At 39.1% G+C, this 20852-nt stretch overlaps 1 protein-coding gene across 1 annotated transcript; it reads right to left on the reverse strand.

Annotated features, from left to right (window-relative positions):
- Positions 1-448: 448 nt before the first annotated feature.
- LOC144706915 (uncharacterized) lies at positions 449-1938 on the reverse strand. Its single transcript, XM_078580002.1, has one exon. The coding sequence runs from the start codon at positions 1920-1922 to the stop codon at positions 507-509; it is 1416 nt and encodes a 471-aa protein (XP_078436128.1). The 5' UTR covers positions 1923-1938; the 3' UTR covers positions 449-506.
- Between the last annotated feature and the right edge of the window lie 18914 nt (positions 1939-20852).

Genomic DNA, 20852 nt, shown 5'->3' on the forward strand with positions numbered 1-20852 from the left:
TCACCATTACAACAAATGACCATATTAAACTCGCGAAACTTGATCAAATATCAAACCATAAATTTAAGAACTAGAAATGCAGGAAATTCCAACACGCCAGTTTGCGGAGAAGGATCAGTAGAATTCCCCAACATAAATCAATGGCTCTTGACTTCACCATTACAACAAATGACCATATTAAACTCGCGAAACTTGATCAAATATCAAACCGTAAATTTAAGAACTAGAAATGCAGGAAATTTCAACACGCCAGTTTGCGGAGAAATATCAGTAGAATTCTCCAGCTACAACTGTGACTTGACCTATCTCCTTCTCTTCGATCGATTCCATCAGGGGTTTCTGCTTTCTCAGGTTTGATTGCGTCCCCATTATGCATGTCGTCTGTACGTTATTCAATGCTTTTTATGTCCACTGACATCGCCAACCACCTCCAATTTTACAACACAAATTTAATCTTCAAAGATCAAATTTTTTAACCGACCCATCATATGAAACAAGGCATTCATTCAGCACTGTGCAGACATGGTCAAAGGTCGAGGAGAAGAAAAAAACTCAGACCCACTTCCGCCATGAGCTACCGAAAGAGGATGAACTCTCCCACCAACGCCGGCGCCCTCCTCTTCCTTCGCCGGCGATCGCACTTCAACTCCATAGAAACTCCCCGTTCTAACTTCCTGCGCTAAAGAACAAGCCCAGCAGAAAACCCACAGAAAACAATCGCTGAAATTCGCAATCCCGCAGCAGAAATAGCTCGCCGGGAGCTTCATCTTCCTCCTCATCTGCGTTCGCCAGTACCCGCCATAGACAAATCCACAGCAGCTCAAAACAACCCCGGAGATCACCATCATCTCCTTAACGACCTTCACTTCGATTTTCATCGCGGCCGCAGAGAAAACCAAGAACGGGGCGACGAAGACAAGCGCGAACGTCGCGACATGCACGTACTTATTCCCAAACCCTAATCTCTCCATATTCCAGCCGAAGACGAAGATAGTGCAGAACAAAGAAAGCCACCCAACAGTCGTATCTTCGCAGAATTCATAAACTCCGCCGGCCCAGTCTCTCTCCGGCAAAGTTTTCAGCGGCGCTGCCGTCTCTCCACCGCGGCTTCTCAGCGGGCCGAAGAGAGTGTACGCTCCGGCGACGACTGGGCAGAAAACTCCCACGCCGATGAACGCGTTGACGATAGCGTCCGGCCTCGTTGATCTGTGAAAAACCCAGAACAGCCCGCAGATCACGTACTGTGCGCAGCAGGTTACGTGGAGGAGGACGATAACGAAGCAAAGATGGGCTCTTTTCTTGTTATCTGAATTGGGCTTTCTGTTGTTGGAGTAGACCGCCCAGAGCTCGTCGCCATCGCCCGGGCTCCACCGGAGAAGAAGGAAGAGATGGTGGGAAAGCTTGGGGTGCTGGTAAAGGCAAACAATGGCGAAGAGCGCGTTTACTATCTGGTTCAAAGCTTCGATCCAGATCTTCCTCTGAGAGCTCTGATGGACGACGTTGTTGAGCAAGCCCGTCATTAAAAGGAAGAGGATGAAGAGACAGACGCCGACGGCTGAAAGCCAGAGGAGAAGAGCCATGTTGATGGGTTCTCTGGCCCAGTTCTTCCCCCATGTAAAGAGATCGCCCCAGTTGATCTTCTTCCGGCGGGGCTCTTGAGTTTGATCTGGAGAGGAGGAGATGACGATGGGGATGAAGTCTCCTAGCTTCATCTCCATTGGAAAGAAGGCTTGTTTCTTCTTCCGGGGGGCATTTGACTGAGCTCTTTCTTCGTCGGAGGAGATTTCTGCGAGTTTTAATGGTGGTGGGTCGCGATTAACGTCGATATCGGAAGCTGGGTTGCATTTGTGTTCTTCTCTTGATGCAGATTTGGGGGAGTTTGGTTTCGGGTTCGTTGACTTTAGGAGCGATGTTTTCGTCATGGTTTAAGCGATAGAAATGGGGGATCAGATGAGTTGTCCTCGTTCACGACGTCTCCGGGTTCTTCTGCGACCAGGACTACGACTACCGTCTCAGATCATTTATTTCAGTGAATTACGTAGTTTTGAATGTTCACCTGTTCTGCCAGTAAAATTTAATGGGTTCCAGTATGATATGATTGCTCCCCGGGATGGGGAATAATTGAAATAAATCCAACTTTTCCTCGGATATTTGTCTCCAGCATCTATGTAAGAACTCGTCAGGACAGAAAGAATGCTTCTCTCTGCAGATCACTCATTCATACTGCGCATTTAAATGCCCTTAAGATATTTGTATTGTTCATGCATAAACAAGTTGCTTTTGATTTATACTATCTATTGATACCTAAATATATTTATATATATTATAATTCGTGGGAATAAAGCCTATAATTATTCAGGAATTTTTACTGAGCTTTTATCATGATTCTAGGAATATTTTAGATTTTTTCTGCAATTTCGTTTGATAGAAAAATAATGTATCTAACTTAGAAGAAATATTTTAAGGTTTCGTTCTCTTTATTTCAAGATTTATGGGATTATAATACACTTGTATCAGTTTGTGGTGCAGGCTTAGAAAGCTGGCAAAGCCTGTTGCTGGCTTATGGATCGGGAAAGCTAGGTTAGTTTGTTGTAGCACAGGCCGGGATAACATGATTGAATCAATATGATTGAGTACGCTTAGAATGAGTGAACCTGGATTTCAGTTAAACAATGGCAATGTGGATAACATTAGTGGGTCATATTGCCTCTGATCTATTAAGAACATGACAAATCTGTACCATCCACTTTTAATCAATCAATACAAATTTATTCATAGGTGTATGAGAGTCCACTCACTTTTCTTCCTTGTGCAAATATTTTTAAAAGTCTACAACACATCAGTGCTTTCATTTGTTTTTGTTAGAAATTGAGACCCAAAATATTTAATAGGAATGGGATTATACATGAATTGGGACTCTAACAAGGGAGAAAAATGGGGTTGAATCAAAGGATTTGCCACATAGAGGAACCAGAGAGAGGTCAAGATTCAACTTTGATACATCGGTTTTTCATCAAATATTAGAGTAAAAATATATTAGATAGTGAATTAATCCCTTTCAAATTTGCATCTTTGCCATTTTTGTACCTGTGACTTCTTGGTGTTTTAAAATTGCAGAGTTTATTTTGACTTTCAAGTTCGTTCTCTTCCCAACACCCATTAAAAAAATCAAATAAATTTTCAAAGAAAAATCCTTTAAAATGTAAACAATTCTCTGTATGAGTGTTACAAAATAGTAAAACCTACAGATCCTCTCGGGACCAATACATATGATATTAGTAAGGTTTTAGAAGAACGATGACAAGAACAAATCCAGAAATATCCCAGTATGTTGTAACCCATATGAACTGGGTATTGTGTTGTCAAATATAGATTTCAAAATAATTAATAATTTGATATTTAGAGAGAAGGTAAATGCAATTAAACTAATAGAGTTAGACACAGAATTGATACCTAATATGGCTTAATGGTGAGATATTTATGAGTAGGGTAATCAATTTTGAAATATGTGTTTCAAAATAAATTAATATTTTGATCAAAGTCTTTTACAGATCACGGAAGAAAGGCAGATATGAAATATAAGAATAAAGCTGTCTGTCAGATTGGATTGAACAGCATGGATTTTTGGGGCTCATGAGGGATCGCATGACACCATGACATAATAAATGTCAACCATATCGTGAGATAGGTAGTTCTGGGCTGAGTCAGTGTGAGTCAGACCACTAAACCTATTCTATGCTAATTATCTTAATGTACCAGCTCAATTCCGTGATTCGCGTCCACATCAATAGTCTACAAAGTCTGATCACTTAGCCCACTAGCCCACTCCCATGGCCTGCTCTGACACCACACTATGCGAATCTCAAAATGTGATCTAATGTGAAAAAAAAGGCAGTAAATCATTAAGTAAATAAAAATAAAATTTAAAATATATTCTGAATTAAATAAATCATTTTTGAAAAATTCTAAAACATATGACAAAATAAAAATAATTCATGGAAAGTTGTAGAATGTTTCATTTTTTATCTTAAAATATGATAAATCATAAACAATGTGTCTATGCATAAATAGTATACATGAGAAAAATGACTGAAAAAATAATAAAAAATGACTGATAGATAATATCCAGGATTTTAATCAATTCAAGAAATAATATGATGATAAATGAGAGTTAATGCATATTATCAAATATTGATAATATTCACAAGCTTCATAATCTTGAACAATCATCCTGCTTTGGGTAGGTAGGTTATTGATATAATCTACAGGGAATGAGCAAATTATATTTATTAAAATGATATGGATTATTAAAATGCATTTAATTTTAAATGTATAGAATGAGGCATTGATCTGTCCCCGTTACCCATTCCTTGGGGCCCATTAACAATTGGTAGCCCAAACAAAGATCCTTTTCGAAACTGGTAAGATCAAAAGAAAAATCCTCTAAAATAGTATTCTTTTGTCGGAATCTGCAGAATGTCTCTACTACAGATCCGGGACGCGGACGGGACGGTTTTTTCGTCCCGGGACAAAAAAATCGTCCCATCCAGGGGCTCAGACAAATTCATGGACAAAAATTCGTCCGAAGGACGATCGGACGGGACGTTTTACATCCCATGGGACGATAAATCCGTCCGTCCGGAATACTCGGACGGTGGACGGACGAAAGGTGGAGTTTTTAATAAAATTCTAAAAAAAATATTTCTTTACATTTGAAATATTTTATAATTTGACATTTAACGCCCATTCATTAGCAATTAAAATATATTTCATACATGCACTTATAGTTGTACGGTAGTAGTTACTTTGTCGGAATGTCACTTTATTTTGGACTTTCTTGCCAAATTTTTTTGCAATTAATTCTCAGAATACAGTTGTGGGAATTCGTTAAATAAGGCTTAATCGGCTTCTGTCGAGTTCACCCGAACCTCCATCTACTTTAAGGGATTTTCTTGCCACTTGTGTTTCCCACCATATTCTGAGAACGCAATCCTGAGAAACTGTGATATAAGATTGAATCAGTTTCTGTCGATTTAACCAATTGTGAGATAAGTTTTTCATCAACTTTTTCTCTAATCCTTCTCGGTTACTTTGGCACCATAATTGAAAGAATTCATTCATGTACATCCACATGAACACTTGATAGCTATCACAGATCTATGCATAGTAGAAACAGTGTGCTCATTTTGTTAACTGAAATAACGTCGTTGAAATAACATCTCTCTCTTTTGTCGAATCTGAATTCTCTAAATAATCGACCAATTTTTAATTTACCAATAACTAGCTATCAGATTGTTCACCACTTTTTTTTTAATTTAGAGATGAGGTTGCGACTCTCTATTTAGATTAAGCAAGAAGTCTGGAATTCTACATTTCTCAAATGCTGATAGTAAATTTTCAATTTTATTCAAATATTCAGCATGTTCAAGAAAAAATTATAGACCTATTTCACTCATCAAACTTTTAAAATTTCAGAGACGAGGACGGTATTCTCTCCCTAGGTTAAGCAAGGAATCTGGAAATTAACATTTTTCCCAACTTTGATATTTGAAATGTTAAAAATTTTAAAACTTGGAGGATTTAAAATTTAAAATTTTTTAATATTTGACTAATTTTTTATATAGCTATAATTAGCTATCAGATTATTTGCCTTTTTTAAATTTAGAGGTGAGGCCGATACTAAATTTTTAGATTAATCAAGGAATCTGGAATTTTATATTTTCCAAATGATGATAGTAAAATTTTAATTTTCTTTAAATATTCAGGATATTTGAGTAAATTTTATTGTCCTGATCTTTATGTAACTAAAATTCTAGAGATGAGGATGAAATTCTCTTTCTAGATTAAGCAAGGGATCAGGAATTTTACAGTTTCCAAACCCTAACATTGATAATTTAATTTTCAAAAAAAATTGAGGATCTCCAAGTCAAACTAATGAACCTATTTCTAGATTCCTATAAATACCTATCAGATTATTCACCATTTTTTAATGAATTCAGAGGTGAGGCTGAGTTTCAATGGGAAGTTGTTAGGAGAATATAATTGCTTTCAAAATTGAGATGGCAACTGGTCTCTGGGCAAGGAATCCAAGCTTCAGGATTTGTTATTTGGCTTTCGGTTCATATTTGGCTCAAATGAGTGGGTGGCCCTTCAGACTGTTTTCTCCATGTACCGTAAGAGATTGCGGCAGATTAAATGCCGAATGTCAAAACACATGAAATGCAGCGTTAGATCTTTATTTGGTCTTCTTTCCATTGCTTTGCCATCATACTCGCAGATGTGGCAACAATCACCTAAATATTCTGAAAATGTCAACATTTTTACCATTTAAAAAAAATGCGATTTCGTTCAAGGTTGTTGTCCCCATTTGAAAATTTCAAATATTTCTTACGATCATTTGAAATGTTCATTGTAGTTTAAAGGATAGCACATAAACTAAAACGGAAAAAAAATTCAGAGTATGGCTAGACATGGGCATGTCACATGTGGTGTTCATGAGTCACAGCAAAGGTGAACTAAAAATTATGCAGCATTTTTTCAGAGTCTTGCAGCCGTCCAGCCAACTAGCTCAAAATCACCTTCACATTTGGCGTAGATTGACGGTGTGGAGATGGCTGTCTCACCTCTCGCACTTTTACGCAGTTCACACTGTTATAGGAAACAAAGTAAAAATGTCATTGGAAAAAGGAAATCCAATGTGATCAATGGATAACATAGGAATGGCGTTAGAGGGAGAGAGTTTGGTGGAAAATTGTTTGACAAAATAGGTACTCGGGGATCGTCAGAACCTGATCATGAGGTGGGAAACTTTGTAGGACGAAAGCAGGTACTTTAAAAAACAGCATTCAAGCATAAAACAATGATCCAAAACTGTCAAACCGATCACAACAAATAAAGTAGGGTCATAACCACAGTCTTTTCTCGTAATTTGAGAAAAATGAAAGCAGAGGATAAAAAAGTTCGAACCCATATAAAGAATCAGGATAGTAGAGAGATATACCACTGAAAATGGGCAAACCCACCAAAAACAAAGTAGAGGGAGACAAATTCGATGCCGCATATTTTAAATAGAAAGTTCTAAATTCAAATTAGCAAAGAAATTCTGAGAAATGTAGAGAAGAGCTACGAAAACTAAATTAAAACTAACACGTCAGAGAGAGATTCATTGCATCGCATATGGAAGACAAATATCTCCGTAAGAGAGAGAGATGTGGAAAGGTTGATAAATCCATGAAGGATGCGGTACTAGCAGGACTTACAATAATGCAGGAAGATGTAAACCCGTCCACCGCCTTCATGTTTTCCCCTCTTACACTGTTACGTGCAAAGGAGAGAGTTCAGAAAAATAAGCATGCTCAAGCAAATGTCAGAAAGTGATATAACATAACTCACCATTAGAAGAGCTATCGTCGTTGACAATGTCATCCTCTGAGTCAGATGAGCACTGCTCTGCGTGACGTAACCTTGCACGAAGCATCATCAGCATCTCAATGCTCTCTGTAGGCGTCCTCTTCGATACGTTGTGATGCCTCGGCCAACTGAAAAAAGCCACTCCACAGGTCCACTGGTCGGGCTTACGGCAAGAAATTGGGACGCAATTTTCGTCAAGTTCGGAAAGTATCGAGTTCCGACGTCCTTCCACCAGCTTAGTGGACTATCTTCCTCCTCACCACACAGGATATTTAGATACTTGTCGAGCTCCTCCTGTCTAGGCATTGAGCAGTCGCTGAGTCTTGCACGGACGGGTATATTGTCGCTTGGAGGATACAAAATGTTCCGGACGGCGTCTTCCAGATGATTCGCCCTGCTCCGAATCACATCCAGTTGCATTTGTTTTACATGTGTTGTCTAAAAGACCGCCACGATAGGAAAGCACGTCTTCACGATATGACGAATGCACAACGTCTATTTTGGAGAATGGATCCAGGGTCCCCGCCGTCACTACAGTATGATTGCCCCAAATTACCTTTGCGTACTGCATCAACTTGTTATGCATAGCACTACACGCCGAGCGCAACGCATCCCTCCGCTCGACATCCAAGGTTGCCCCAGCACTGTACATAGCCTGCTCAAGTTGGGACTTCAGGTCTGAGATCAATGATGTTACTTCAGTGATTGGCAATCTCTTTGTGGAACACACATAGTTGGAACCCTGACACAGTGGCCCGAGGATACACAGATATTCATCAATCAACTCCCAATCCTCCTGACGTAGGGCATAATCATTAGTCGATGTCGAAAGGAACCTCACGGCCATATGGTCGAGTACCTCTCTCTTGGCAAGAGCACGCTCTAACATCATGAAAGTGGAGTTCCAGCGCATTGGGCAGTCCACCTTTATCTTGATCGAGTTTGGGAGCTCAAACATTTTGCACATATCAACATATTTCTCCATTCGTTGCGTGGATCCTTGAATAGCGTTGACGATGGCTCTCACACCTGAAACGGCTATTCCCAAGGGTGCAGCTGTCGCTGTACTATATTCGTCGACTTGTGAATCAATCGGTTCATCCATGGCCAACGCTGCATATGTCTGAAAATCTCTGCCTCGTATCATACTACTTTCTGGTGCGTCAGGATTACGAATGATCTTCAATCCAGCCTGGACTACGAGGTTGAGAACATGTGCAATGCATGGTATGTGTCTATCCATAGTGAACTGTGGGTTTACGGCCTTCAGTTGATCTACGATTGAGGCCAGCATTGTTCTGTTATTGGACGCATTGTCCGTGGTGATGGCACAAAGCTTTGACTGTATTCCATATTTGTATGCAACTTCTACGACGATCCTCCCCAAGTTGGTGCCGCAAATGGGATCCCTTGATCCGCCGAATAGCAAGGAGTAGCTCACAGAGTTTCCAGTCGACGTCAATCCAGTGGGCGGTGACACCTAAAAGGGCGAGGTTTCTTGACGTCCAAGTGTCCACTATCAGAGATACACTGTGAACGTCAGCAAACATCTCTATTAATTTCCCTTGGACTTCTCTATACATGTTAGAAGCCGTTGCTTGGACCGCATTAGGGTCAAGGATGTCCCCAACCACCTGTGTCCCGTAGAACCATAATCTTCGGAACGAATTTTTCTTCACAAGTTGCCAAGGAAGATCGTTGTCACAGATGAACCTGACGAACTCCTCCTTCGTACGCTCCATGGTGATGCCGCGTAAGTACATCTTGTGGGACAGTAATTTGTAATGGGTTGTCCTTCTCTAATTTGTCTGGACGCCCTTGAGTTCATCGTGAAATTTACGATGTACTTTCTCTATATGTCTCCAAAAAACATTCGTGCTCTTATCTTTATTCCACTTGATGATGACCTTATGAGTGGGATTCTGCGCTTGACAAAGCGTACACTAGTACTCGTCCGGGCCAACTTCAACAAATCGATCTAAAACTTTAGACCAATTGCGTCTTACACTTCCAGATGACACATTGTCATCCGGATGACACATTGTCATCGCACTCTGCGGACACCGACGGCGTAGCCCTAGCCATTGATTTAGGAGTGGTAGCAGATGTGGACTCCATATCTCTATCAAAATTATTCACAATATGCAGTCATTCGTACGAAGTGTGTGACGAGCAATTTGAACACCGTATTAGAGTGACATTGAAATATAATAAAACTAATGGAGACTCTAATAGATGTTTACAACACTCAACATTCATAAGGATAAAAATGCGGAAAAAAAATGTTCGGAGATGACCATCGATATTAATCTCAAAACTTGGACTCATTGACTAATAATATATCGACAGATCGATAACCATTCTGGCGGACTCAAACACATTAATCACATAGCACATGCGACATAATGATGCATGCGCAACTAAAAATTTGTTATATACAATTCGTACAGAACGATCAGTTGATATATGTGTGACAAGTTGAAATATACGTACCTCTTCGGGTCACCGAAAAATAAAGCTGCAGTTCAGAAGCTCCAAAAAAGACGTGTCCAAATTATCTGAACAATACATGAAAGTGGCAAAATTAAATTATATTGGGGCCTACTATATGTAAAATTAATGTTCTATTGATATAATCCAGGCATAATTAAGGAGAAGAATACTCATATACTTTAGTACCTTGGTCTGCATGATATGGAAACAGAATTGTTTTAGTAAACACATATAGATAGTTATACAGAGAGATATAGAGGTAGATAGATGAACAGTGAGATAGATAGATAGATAGATAGATAGATAGATAGATAGATAGATATATAGATAGATAGATAGATATATAGATAGATAGATAGATAGATTGATAGATAGATAGATAGATATATAGATAGATATATAGATAGATAGATAGATAGATAGATAGATAGATAGATAGATAGATAGATAGATAGATATATAGATAGATAGATAGATTGATTGATAGATAGATAGATAGATAGATATATAGATAGATATATAGATAGATAGATAGATAGATAGATAGATAGATAGATAGATAGATAGATAGATAGATAGATAGATAGATAGATAGATAGATAGATAGATAGATAGATAGATAGATAGATAGATAGATAGATAGATAGATAGATAGATAGATAGATAGGTAGGTAGATAGACAATGAGATAGATAGATAGATAGATAGATAGATAGGTAGATAGACAATGAGATAGATAGATAGATAGATAGATAGGTATATAGATACAAAAGATAAATAGATAGGAAATGAAATAGATAGGTCGACAGTGAAATAGAGATTGAGACAGTGACAACCCTCTTATTTAATAAATCAAAGCACTACCCAAAAACCTATATTGTGGGTGATTGGAATGGAGATAGAGATAGATAGATAGAGATTAAGATAGCTAGATAGATAGGTTGTGAGATAATTAGATCAACATTGAGATAGGTAGGAAAAAAGAGACCCAATAATTTTAAAAATATGATGTATACATACAATCAAGTGTCATTCTTTCCTTCCAAAACGTTAGGATATTGAAATTTAAGAACAATTAGAAATACAACATTGTGTTTGAGGGAAGCTGGAGCTCTCACAGCTTCGATTGGTGTTGAGAATGAAGAAATGATTGTCGATTAAGAGAAGAAGACATGAGTGAAGAACTTTCCAACTTAACACTCAGAAGAAAAACAAAACATATTTATAGAGAGAAAACTGGAACTGCTACGCCCATTTATTTTCCCACATAGCTTACAATGGAGGTATGAAAATAGCTGGAAGAATAAGTCGTGGGGAAAGTATGATCAATGGCAGGATTAACTGCCTTTAACGATGGCGAGAAGATTAAGATGGATTGATCGACAGTGAGACAGATAGGTAGACATTGAGATGGATTGATCGACAGTGAGATAGATAGGTAGACAGTGAGATAGTTTGATCAACAGAGAGATAGATAGATAGATAGGCAGTGAGATAGATAGGTAGACATTGAGATAGATAGGTAGACATTGAGATAGAGAGCTGGACATTGAGATAGATAGATAGCCAGTGAGATAGATAGGTAGATATTGAGATAGATTGATCGAGAGTAAGATAGACAGGTAAACATTGAGATGGATTGATTGACTGAGAGATGGACAGATAGACAGTGAGATAGATAGGTACACAATAAGGTAGATAGATTGACAGTGAGATGGATAGGTAGACAGTAAGATAGACCGATCAACAGTGAGATAGATAGATAGATAGATAGTGAGATAGACAGATCGACAGTGAGATTGCGAGATAGAAAACATACTCGCCGTCGAGGAAGTGCTCGTCAATGATGCAAATGGACCTGGAAGTCCACCGACGTGGTTGATGGGGACGAGAGCCAGGAAGGTGTTCTTCTTTCGTTTTTGAACGACACAACTAGGGTGCGCCTAGTTCTTTCAAAAGGGAGCTGGAAATAAAGTATTTTCCAATACATATATTTTCATCCAACACGAGAGACAGGACAGTTTTTCCCATGGACGGGACAAAAAATCATCCGGGGGATATTGGACGGGATGGTTTTTTACTCACTCGGACAAAAAACCGTCCCGTCCTTCGTCTGGGGGAAAACTCTGGACGTCGGACGGGATGAAATTCGTCCCATCCCGTCCATCGTCCTCGTCCGGGACGATCCGGAACTATACTCTCTGCTACATCTTTTTGGAGGTACATATTATCTGTATCATATTGTGAACAATACAATATCTTGAGATAGATTCTACATGCCCTAGAATCTGGATTGTATCTTTAGTCAGGCCAATCAAGTTCATGATATTCGGTTTTATCTCATAAATGTTGTTTCTCCCACTGGTTTAAGCTGTGTTTTCAATGCTAATGTAATTATGGACGAATCTGAACCTTTACTGGCCTATATAGCTCCCCACTATGACCTTGAAGGATGGTTATTGAATTGTTTCTTTGTTGAAAAAGTTGTTTGTCCCGTTTAAGTGTTTTCGTTGTGTTAGAGTGCTCTTGTGCTTGTGCGCTACAGGGTTGGTGAGGTTAGTTACGTGTTTACCTACGCTAAGGTTGCATCAGGTAGGAGATAATGATTCATAATTATTAACTCTAAGTGAATTCTGGTTTCAATAAGGAAATGCTTTATCACTTCCATTACATCACTCATTATAAGTCCAACAAATAGCCCTAGAACCTAGGCCACGTGCTTATCAAATGGGTAATAGTACAAGGCATTTCTTTGAATAATATATCCACTAATGCATTTGTACTTACAATAATCATTAAAATAAATGTAAAAAATCTTAATAAAATAGAAAGAAAATACAATATTGTCCCTTTGTTTGAAACTTGTTTCATTCTCACCTTTCTCCTTCAAAGCATCTCTTCATGTGCCCACCTCTAGACATATACATGTGGCTGATCCAAGTTTGAATATCTTTGTCAACTTCTCCAATTCTTCTTCGAGATCTTGTAGATATTCTCACCATAAAGTATAACCAATGGGAATAGTTGTGTGAGAGGACGAAGGAGGAGGATGCCTAGGTTTGGCTGCCATAGGGATGTCAAATGGGTACCCTCTTCTGGTGATACTTGTTGTGGAACTTTCCATCAGGCTTTTATGACTTAACAATACCTTCCAACATCCACATATGTTATGTGTGTGGACTGATGGAAATATATGTGGCCGACAAGCCAATCACACATTCCATGTCTCGTTCAATGTTCATTAATACAACATGTTCATTATAGTGCATGTGTGATGCTTATAATGAAGCCCATGAATACATGATCGGACTTAGTGAATTATGATGAGATCTTAATACAGAGATCACTAGTCTTTAAGCATGTGTTCTAAATATTCCTATTAGAAGAATACGCGAGAAGGACATCAAAGTATTTAGATAGAACAGCACTATCTAGCCTCACTCATATGATGAGTATGGCCGGTCCCGTAGCCATTAGTGTAGAATAGCCATCAGTGAACTCTTTAGTGGAAAGAGCTCACTGAATTGATCAGTACGAAGCCCTAAATAGTATTATACCGAACTGTCAATCAAGTTGATTCACATCACGGTTGTGTAAGTGGTCCTTAGACCTAAGACACCAAAGACATCTTGTGGACGGATGGTTGTATTTTGACTATGGCCAACGAGCCTCTAATCATGGGATTCTAAACGGTCTTCGTTCAGGTACATCAAAAAGTTCACGAAGATGATTAAGTGGTCAAAATGGGATCGTCCACCCTCGGTATAAGAGGTGACAGCTCAAGGACGACGATGCGATGAAGTCCTTGGCCAAGGTAGTGAAATATCATAGAAGAGTTCTCCGATGATTTCTGAATGCATCAGTACTAACTTGGATGACCGATTAGGGTTTGTCAGTTGACCATACCCTAAGTCGTATAAGGAGCATCAAGTGGATGAGGGATTATACATACCCGATAATCAATGACGAATAGGTTCCATGAGTGAGTCGATACACACTCCTTTTTATCTTCTAGAACACGAGGTGTAGCTTAGCACCTCACGTGTTGGAGACTCGACCTATCGATTGGGTTAAATCGATCCGACGTTAATTAATCTCTATGATGATATAGTTAATTAATTCAAAAGGCCAATAAAGGTTATTGGGCCACTAGAGTCATTAACTAGACTGATACACGGGCCTAGAGGATCACACGCAAATGGTATTTTGGACGTCAGAATATATAATTAAGTTTTGGGGGTTTTGTGAAAAATACCCACTTAGTATAAATAGGGGAAGGCCGAAACGAAATTCACCCAGGCCAAAATTGTTCAGGGGACCTTCCTCTTCTTCTCCACTCTCCCCACACCACCTCTCCATGCCCGATGCGATCGGAATGGCATAACAACGACAGTGGAGGTAGAACGGGGCTGGTCAAGGAAAAGGAGGAGATTCGACGAGCCGACGATCGCGTGGATATCTCTAGAGGATATACATGTGAGCAGCATGACTCGTCTAACTCTGTGATCCAAGAAATCACGAATGTGATCCGTGGAAGGTACATTGATTCACTAGTTCTAATGATGTCGTTTTGATTTCATTCAATGCTTCTATTGCGGAAGGTTTTGATTTGTTCATCTATGTCAAGGCCTCTAGAACCCAACTCATATTTATTTCATGTATCAGTCTAGTTGACGTCCAAATAATATTTATTTGCTAATCATATTAATTAACTATATCCACATCTATACTGCGTAATCAATATTGACTTAAGCCGACTGATAGGTAAAGTTTCTAGGTCTTGGGATGCCAAGCTATGCCTTATGCTCTCCAATATACATAATAATGATTGAACTCTCTCATATAACATTTACCATCATCAGTTGTTGTACATGTATAATCCTGCATCCAAGAGGTTATAGTTAACACACTAACCAGTGGGTTAACATATCCATATTTACATGTTTTATTGCATTGAAATGATTTTATATGGGTGTTATCGCCTAAAGTGATTAAATTTATTTTTAATAACATATATTGGATTTTTAGGCATTCTTTAAAGCATATTGTGAAAGAAAATAAATATGGAGGAAAAGTCTAATTTTCTGGCATTACACTTATGAATATATTAATTTTTAAGTCAAAAATATGTCTCCATTAAGGGTTTATGAAAATTTGTGAATTTATTAAGAATTTATTCAGGGTTTTTTGTTTGTAATCACCCAGCGTAAAATGTGTCACAATTAAATTTTTCGTATAGGACCAATCATCAATTCCCTTTGTGATTAGTGAATCCAATCAATGTGAAAAATCTGATTATCACATTGGAAATTGTGATCCCATGATGCCCAATCATTACTGACAAGGATTCATTTTTTAATGTGTGGGGGTGACATGGATGAATGAAAAATAATAACTGTCTTAAATCCCAATAAATGAAAATTTTAAATATGCTAAAGGAGAGATTCAAATATTAATAACTTTATCTCATGAAAAGTCAAAATTTCCCTCTATACAAATGGAAGACACATGTAACATCGTGATTCGATAAAAAATTGATATAAACTGATTTGGCCCACTAAAATTTATCACTGTAGCTCATGTACTAGTGTGCCCAGTAAATTTAATGTGTGACGTGGTGCACATTAATGTGTTTCCACGTCACACAAGTATTATTTGATGTATTTTATTTTTTCTCTATTCTACACAGGGATATGTGATATTTTGTGAATCATTGATCAAGACTGACATATTAAAATATGTGCCAGTCATTTTGGACTATCAGGTACGTTAATGAACAAACTCTATATGTGATGTGATGGCATCAAGGCTGATGAGGAGAAATAAAAATTTAGTTAAATCAATGTCCACGATTCATTTAACTTCAGTCCAAAAAATTTGAGGATCTAGATGGACAATTGAGCTGAAATTTTACATGCAGTTCAATTTTTCTCTCTTCTATCAGTCCAAATGGTTGGATATATAAAATGAGCCATACTATTTGTAAAAAAGTTCTTTGAATTCACTTCCTACCTGATTGGATGATTGAAATAGAGTGAGGTTTTAAAGAACATCAAGTGTCATGTGGTGCTTTTAAGAGGGGAAAAAGAGTAGACAAGAGGCTTGTCCGTGTCAATAAAGCACCACATGACACTTGATGTTCTTTAAAACCTCACTCTCTTTATATCATCCAACCAGGTAGGAAGTGAATTCAAAGAAATTTTTTACAAATAGTATGGCTCATTTTATATATCCAACCATTTGGACTGATAGAAGAGAGAAAAATTGAACTGCATGTAAAATTTCAGCTCAATTGTCCATCTAGATCCTCAAATTTTAAGAAAATAAGGACATGCGTTAAGTTCTCTCGCCTTAGATTGTCTTGTCTTCATTCTTTTCATTTTACATTATCATCATCATCAACTGTCATCTAGTCTTTCAACATATTTATTTACTCTCATTTTCCATCATCACTTATCCCCACCTCCATTTTACTCTCATATTTCCACCTTCTCCCTTCATGTCCTACTATCTACTACTACCATTGATCTTCATCTTGTTATTGTTCAATCATGATTATCATCTTCTCATCCCACCATATCATTATCTACTATTTTATATGTTTATCATGTTGTAACTCTTCGCTCACAATTTAAATAGCATCAAATCTCTAATTAACTCTCCCTATTGAGACGACCCATAATCTTCACTTGCTAGAATTAATTACGTGAGGAATGGCTTTCTTAATTTATTGGTTAAACTTAAAAGCAACAATGACATTATTTAACCTTAATTTTGAGTTTAGCATTGAACCATCAAACCCTAATATGTCATCCCAGTCCATCATTCTAGTTAGTGCTGATATGTTCATAAATTATTCAAAAACTCTTCTCCAATATTCCACCACCTTGGCCTGGGATTTAATGCATATTCTTCATCAAGTCATGGTCCTCTCATACCGAGGGCTCATGATCACATCTTCTTTACTCAATCCCCTTTGTGTTATTCTTGATGTATCCTAGCTAAAAATTATTTGAAATCCATGATTAGGTACTCGTGCATCTTAGTCAAAACATAGTCCTCCATCCACAAGATGTCCTTAATGTCTTAGGTCATGGACTACTTACAGAACTATGACATGAATCAACTTGACTGAACTCATATTTAGGGTATTAAATTTTTTTTGATGTTTAAGTTAATCAATAATAATTTTATAAACCTTAACTCATAAAATAATTTTGACTACTTAGTGATGATCAAGGTTCATCTCCACAGAGAATGAATATTCAGGTTTAAATACTTCTTAAATCATGATTCAATAGGGATGAGTGGTGATACGTAAAAAATAGGAGATTATGATGTGATGAATACAACATGGTGAGAGGGTGATAATAATTATTCAATAATTATGATATGAACAATAGTATGAGGAATATGTAGGAGGATGTGGACAGATCAAATGGAAATGAGAGAATGAGATAGATGAAGATGTGAAGTGATGATAAATGTAGAAGATGAATAATAAGATAGGATGATGAAATGGGTGAATGGATGTAAGTGGATGATGTTAAAATAGAATGGTGAAATAAGAAATGATAATGATCTAACTAGCGGATGTGATGGAAGAATGGATGAGTGGTTGTGAGATGGAGAAGAGGATGACGAACTAGATGATTTAGGGCTTTTATATGAGACAAAGGTGACGGGGTCAAGATCGAGATTGGACATGGCTGTGGTTAGGTGAGATGACGGAAGATAGTGATGAGAATAAGATGATATTTAAGGCATGAGACTAACCTTAGATCCCTATGGTCCGCCGGGATCACGGCATTTTTCTGATGTAGATCCACCTCCCCACTTATGTTTTGAGATTCTCCATGCACTCAAGACACCAAAAACACTCTTGATGAACCTTCAAATTTTAACTTTCATTCAATCTGCCTCTCTTGGATAAAGAGAGCCTAAATGGATGGAAAGAGGCATGAAAAAGAAAGCTACGCTCAAATTTTGAACTCAAAACTCCTTCTGGATTGTCAGGTATTGTGATTTGAATTTGGATAGTCTAAATTCAGCCTTATAATTCTCTCACCTCCAATTTCAAAAGGCCAGAAAAAATTCAAAGAGTCGTTAAATAATTCCAAATATGTATATTAAATTTTAGAAATGATATATATTTGAATATAACCAACACATTCAGGAAAATATAAATTTTGACTCAAAAATGTATGTTCTTTGAGAATATGATGCCATAAAGCCCGTTACAATACTTTAAAATTAATAAAATCCAAAATATCATTATAAATTTTTTTAATCATTTAGGCTTGATAACTCACATGTATAATCAATTTAATGCAAATCAACATGTAACTATGGTCATATTAACCTACTAAAAATTATGTTATCATGATACCATTCAATGATTCATAGGGATGAATTTCAGAGAATCATTTCCGTAACACAATGTTTTCATTACTATCTCTACACTAATGACCAAGATCAGACATAACATTTTAGGATCAGGTGGTGCTATTTTTTTCCAGAGATTTCAATGTTCATTTTGAGTATCCTTTGAATATGAGTATTAAGAATACATGTTGAATGACAAGAAATCACTCTATTCTGATCTCATCATAATTCACTAAGTGATGGGATGAATTCTAAGACTTTACTATAAACATCAAACTAGAATAATAATGAACAGAGATTTATGTCAAAAAACTTAAAAATGGCATGGAAGTGAGATAGGCTTGACACCCATGTAATACACATCAATTTCCACAGTTTTATGTTGAGCTTCTCTCCACCTATCCTTCCACCTAAGCCTTGCTTGGAAAAATTGTCTCCAGTGAAATTTAATATTTCTCACTTGGACTGCATATTGAATGTGTTTGAGTTCAATTCCAAGATAATTTTTCACATACTATATATACTTAAGATTTATTAATACAGTTGATTTATCAAGCCTCAAATAATTTCAATCTATTATTATCTCAATAGTACACTCAGTATCAACATGATGTAATACGACGTCGGCCGGGATCGATCGGCTCGTATTACGTCACAGGAATTATGATGCGAGGACGTGAGATGTAATTCAATGCACGGGAAAATAGCGGATGAGCAGTAGAGGGAATCGGCGGATAACGGTGTCGGCCGTGCCGGTCAACGAGAGAAGAATGATCCCTAGATCAAACTCCCAATGACCCACGAAATCAACTAGACGTCTAGACAATGAGGGGCGTATGACGGCCGTGGAGTGTTCGGCGTCTAGGCCAAAGAATATCCATCAACCTCAAGAATTCCTACACTCGACAACGGTGGCTATCCTATCCGTGAATTGTAATGAAAATAATGGCAGAGGACGCGATAGCGGAAGACGAGACTGGAAAAGATAATAATGCTGGTAAACGGAGGGGAGACGAGACTAACCTTAAGTCCCGCTAATCCACGGCGTCAAATCTCGTTCTGGCAGGTGATGTGGTGTAGATGGTAACGTGTCGGTCGACGACTCTGGCGAGATCGCTCGGACGTCGGACCGATGAGCGCAGGAGGTGATCAAGTCAACCGACCTTGGGACCACGTCAAAGGAAATGGCAGCAGACGGGCATGCGCGGAGGTGTTTGGCGCGCGCGCGCATGGGCTGGCGCGAGGAGCACGACGCGCGCACTGGCGAGCGGACGCACCGCGTGGTGGTCGCAGGCGAGGGCGCGCGGACGCCTGCAGCGGCGGGCAGAGAGGCACGCGGGAGGGGTACCCTCTCGCGCGGACGCGAGGCGATGAATGGTGGAAGGGTGATCGAGCGGGAGGCGAGGGCGAGGGGCCAAGAATCGAGAGGAAAGAAGTGTGGGAGAATTGAGGGTTCAAGAATGGTAATGGGGAAGGGTCAAGAACGAGATGGGGAAAGGACCAAGAACGAGATGGGACGGATCAAGAACGAGATGGAAGGATCAAGAACGAGATGGGAAGGGTCAAGAACGAGATGGGAAGGATCAAGAACGAGATGGGAAGGATCAAGAACGAGATGGGGGGGTTCAAGAACGTGAAGGGACGGATCAAGAACGAGATGGGTAGGTTCAAGAACGTGATGGGAAGGATCAAGAACGAGATGGGGAGGGTTCAAGAACGTGGAGGGGCAGATCAAGAACGAGATGGGGGGGGTTCAAGAACGTGAAGGGACGGATCAAGAACGAGATGGGTAGGTTCAAGAACGTGATGGGAAGGATCAAGAACGAGATGGGGAGGGTTCAAGAACGTGGAGGGGCGGATCAAGAACGAGATGGGGGGGGGTCAAGAACGTGAAGGGACGGATCAAGAAGTTCAAGAAAATGGGTGGGGCGTGGTAGAATCAAGAAACGGGGCAAGGGGAAGGAATCAAGAAAAGCGTGGGGAGGAAAGAGGGAAATTCAAGAAATGTGGGAGGGTGTGCAAGAACGGGGGTGGGGGGGATCAAGGAGCAAGAGAAGGGGGTGTATGGATCAGGAATGGTGGAAGGGTGGAAAAAGGTACCAAGAAATGGATTTCTTGAACTGTAACAACAAAGAACCCTCCAAGAAAGAGGAGTTCTTGACGGATCTGGGGTGTGCTCCCTCGGCGGAGCAGATTTCCCCGGTTGATGGCGTGTCGACGACGCTTCTTGAATCTCCCAAGACCCCCGGAGTAATCTCGACGAAGGCCTCTTTCGATTCTTGATGGCGGCGGCTTCTTGAAACTCTTTCCTCGCACCGGGGGGACCTCGCCGGCGCACTTTAACACGTCTCCCTCCGAGTGATGTCGACGGGAGAGACGTGGGCTCTACCCAGGTGATCTCGACGTGGGGTGGGGCTAGCCAAACCCCCTAAACTACTCTCTGCGATAGGGGGGGAGGCGAATTGTGAATAAACTTGTCAACGATGACTCCCAGGTGTTCCTTGGGCATGCCATCCCCTTATATAGTGAGGATGGGTGCCAAGTGAACGTGGGAGAGGACGAACC

Source organism: Wolffia australiana, chromosome 8 (genome assembly GCF_029677425.1).
Source record: "Wolffia australiana isolate 7733 chromosome 8, ASM2967742v1".
Classification (NCBI taxonomy): domain Eukaryota; kingdom Viridiplantae; phylum Streptophyta; class Magnoliopsida; order Alismatales; family Araceae; genus Wolffia; species Wolffia australiana.

Coding starts and splice junctions, on each gene's coding strand:
- LOC144706915 (XM_078580002.1), bottom strand. CDS start 1,922: ATGACGAAAACATCGCTCCTAAAGTCAACGAACCCGAAACCAAACTCC.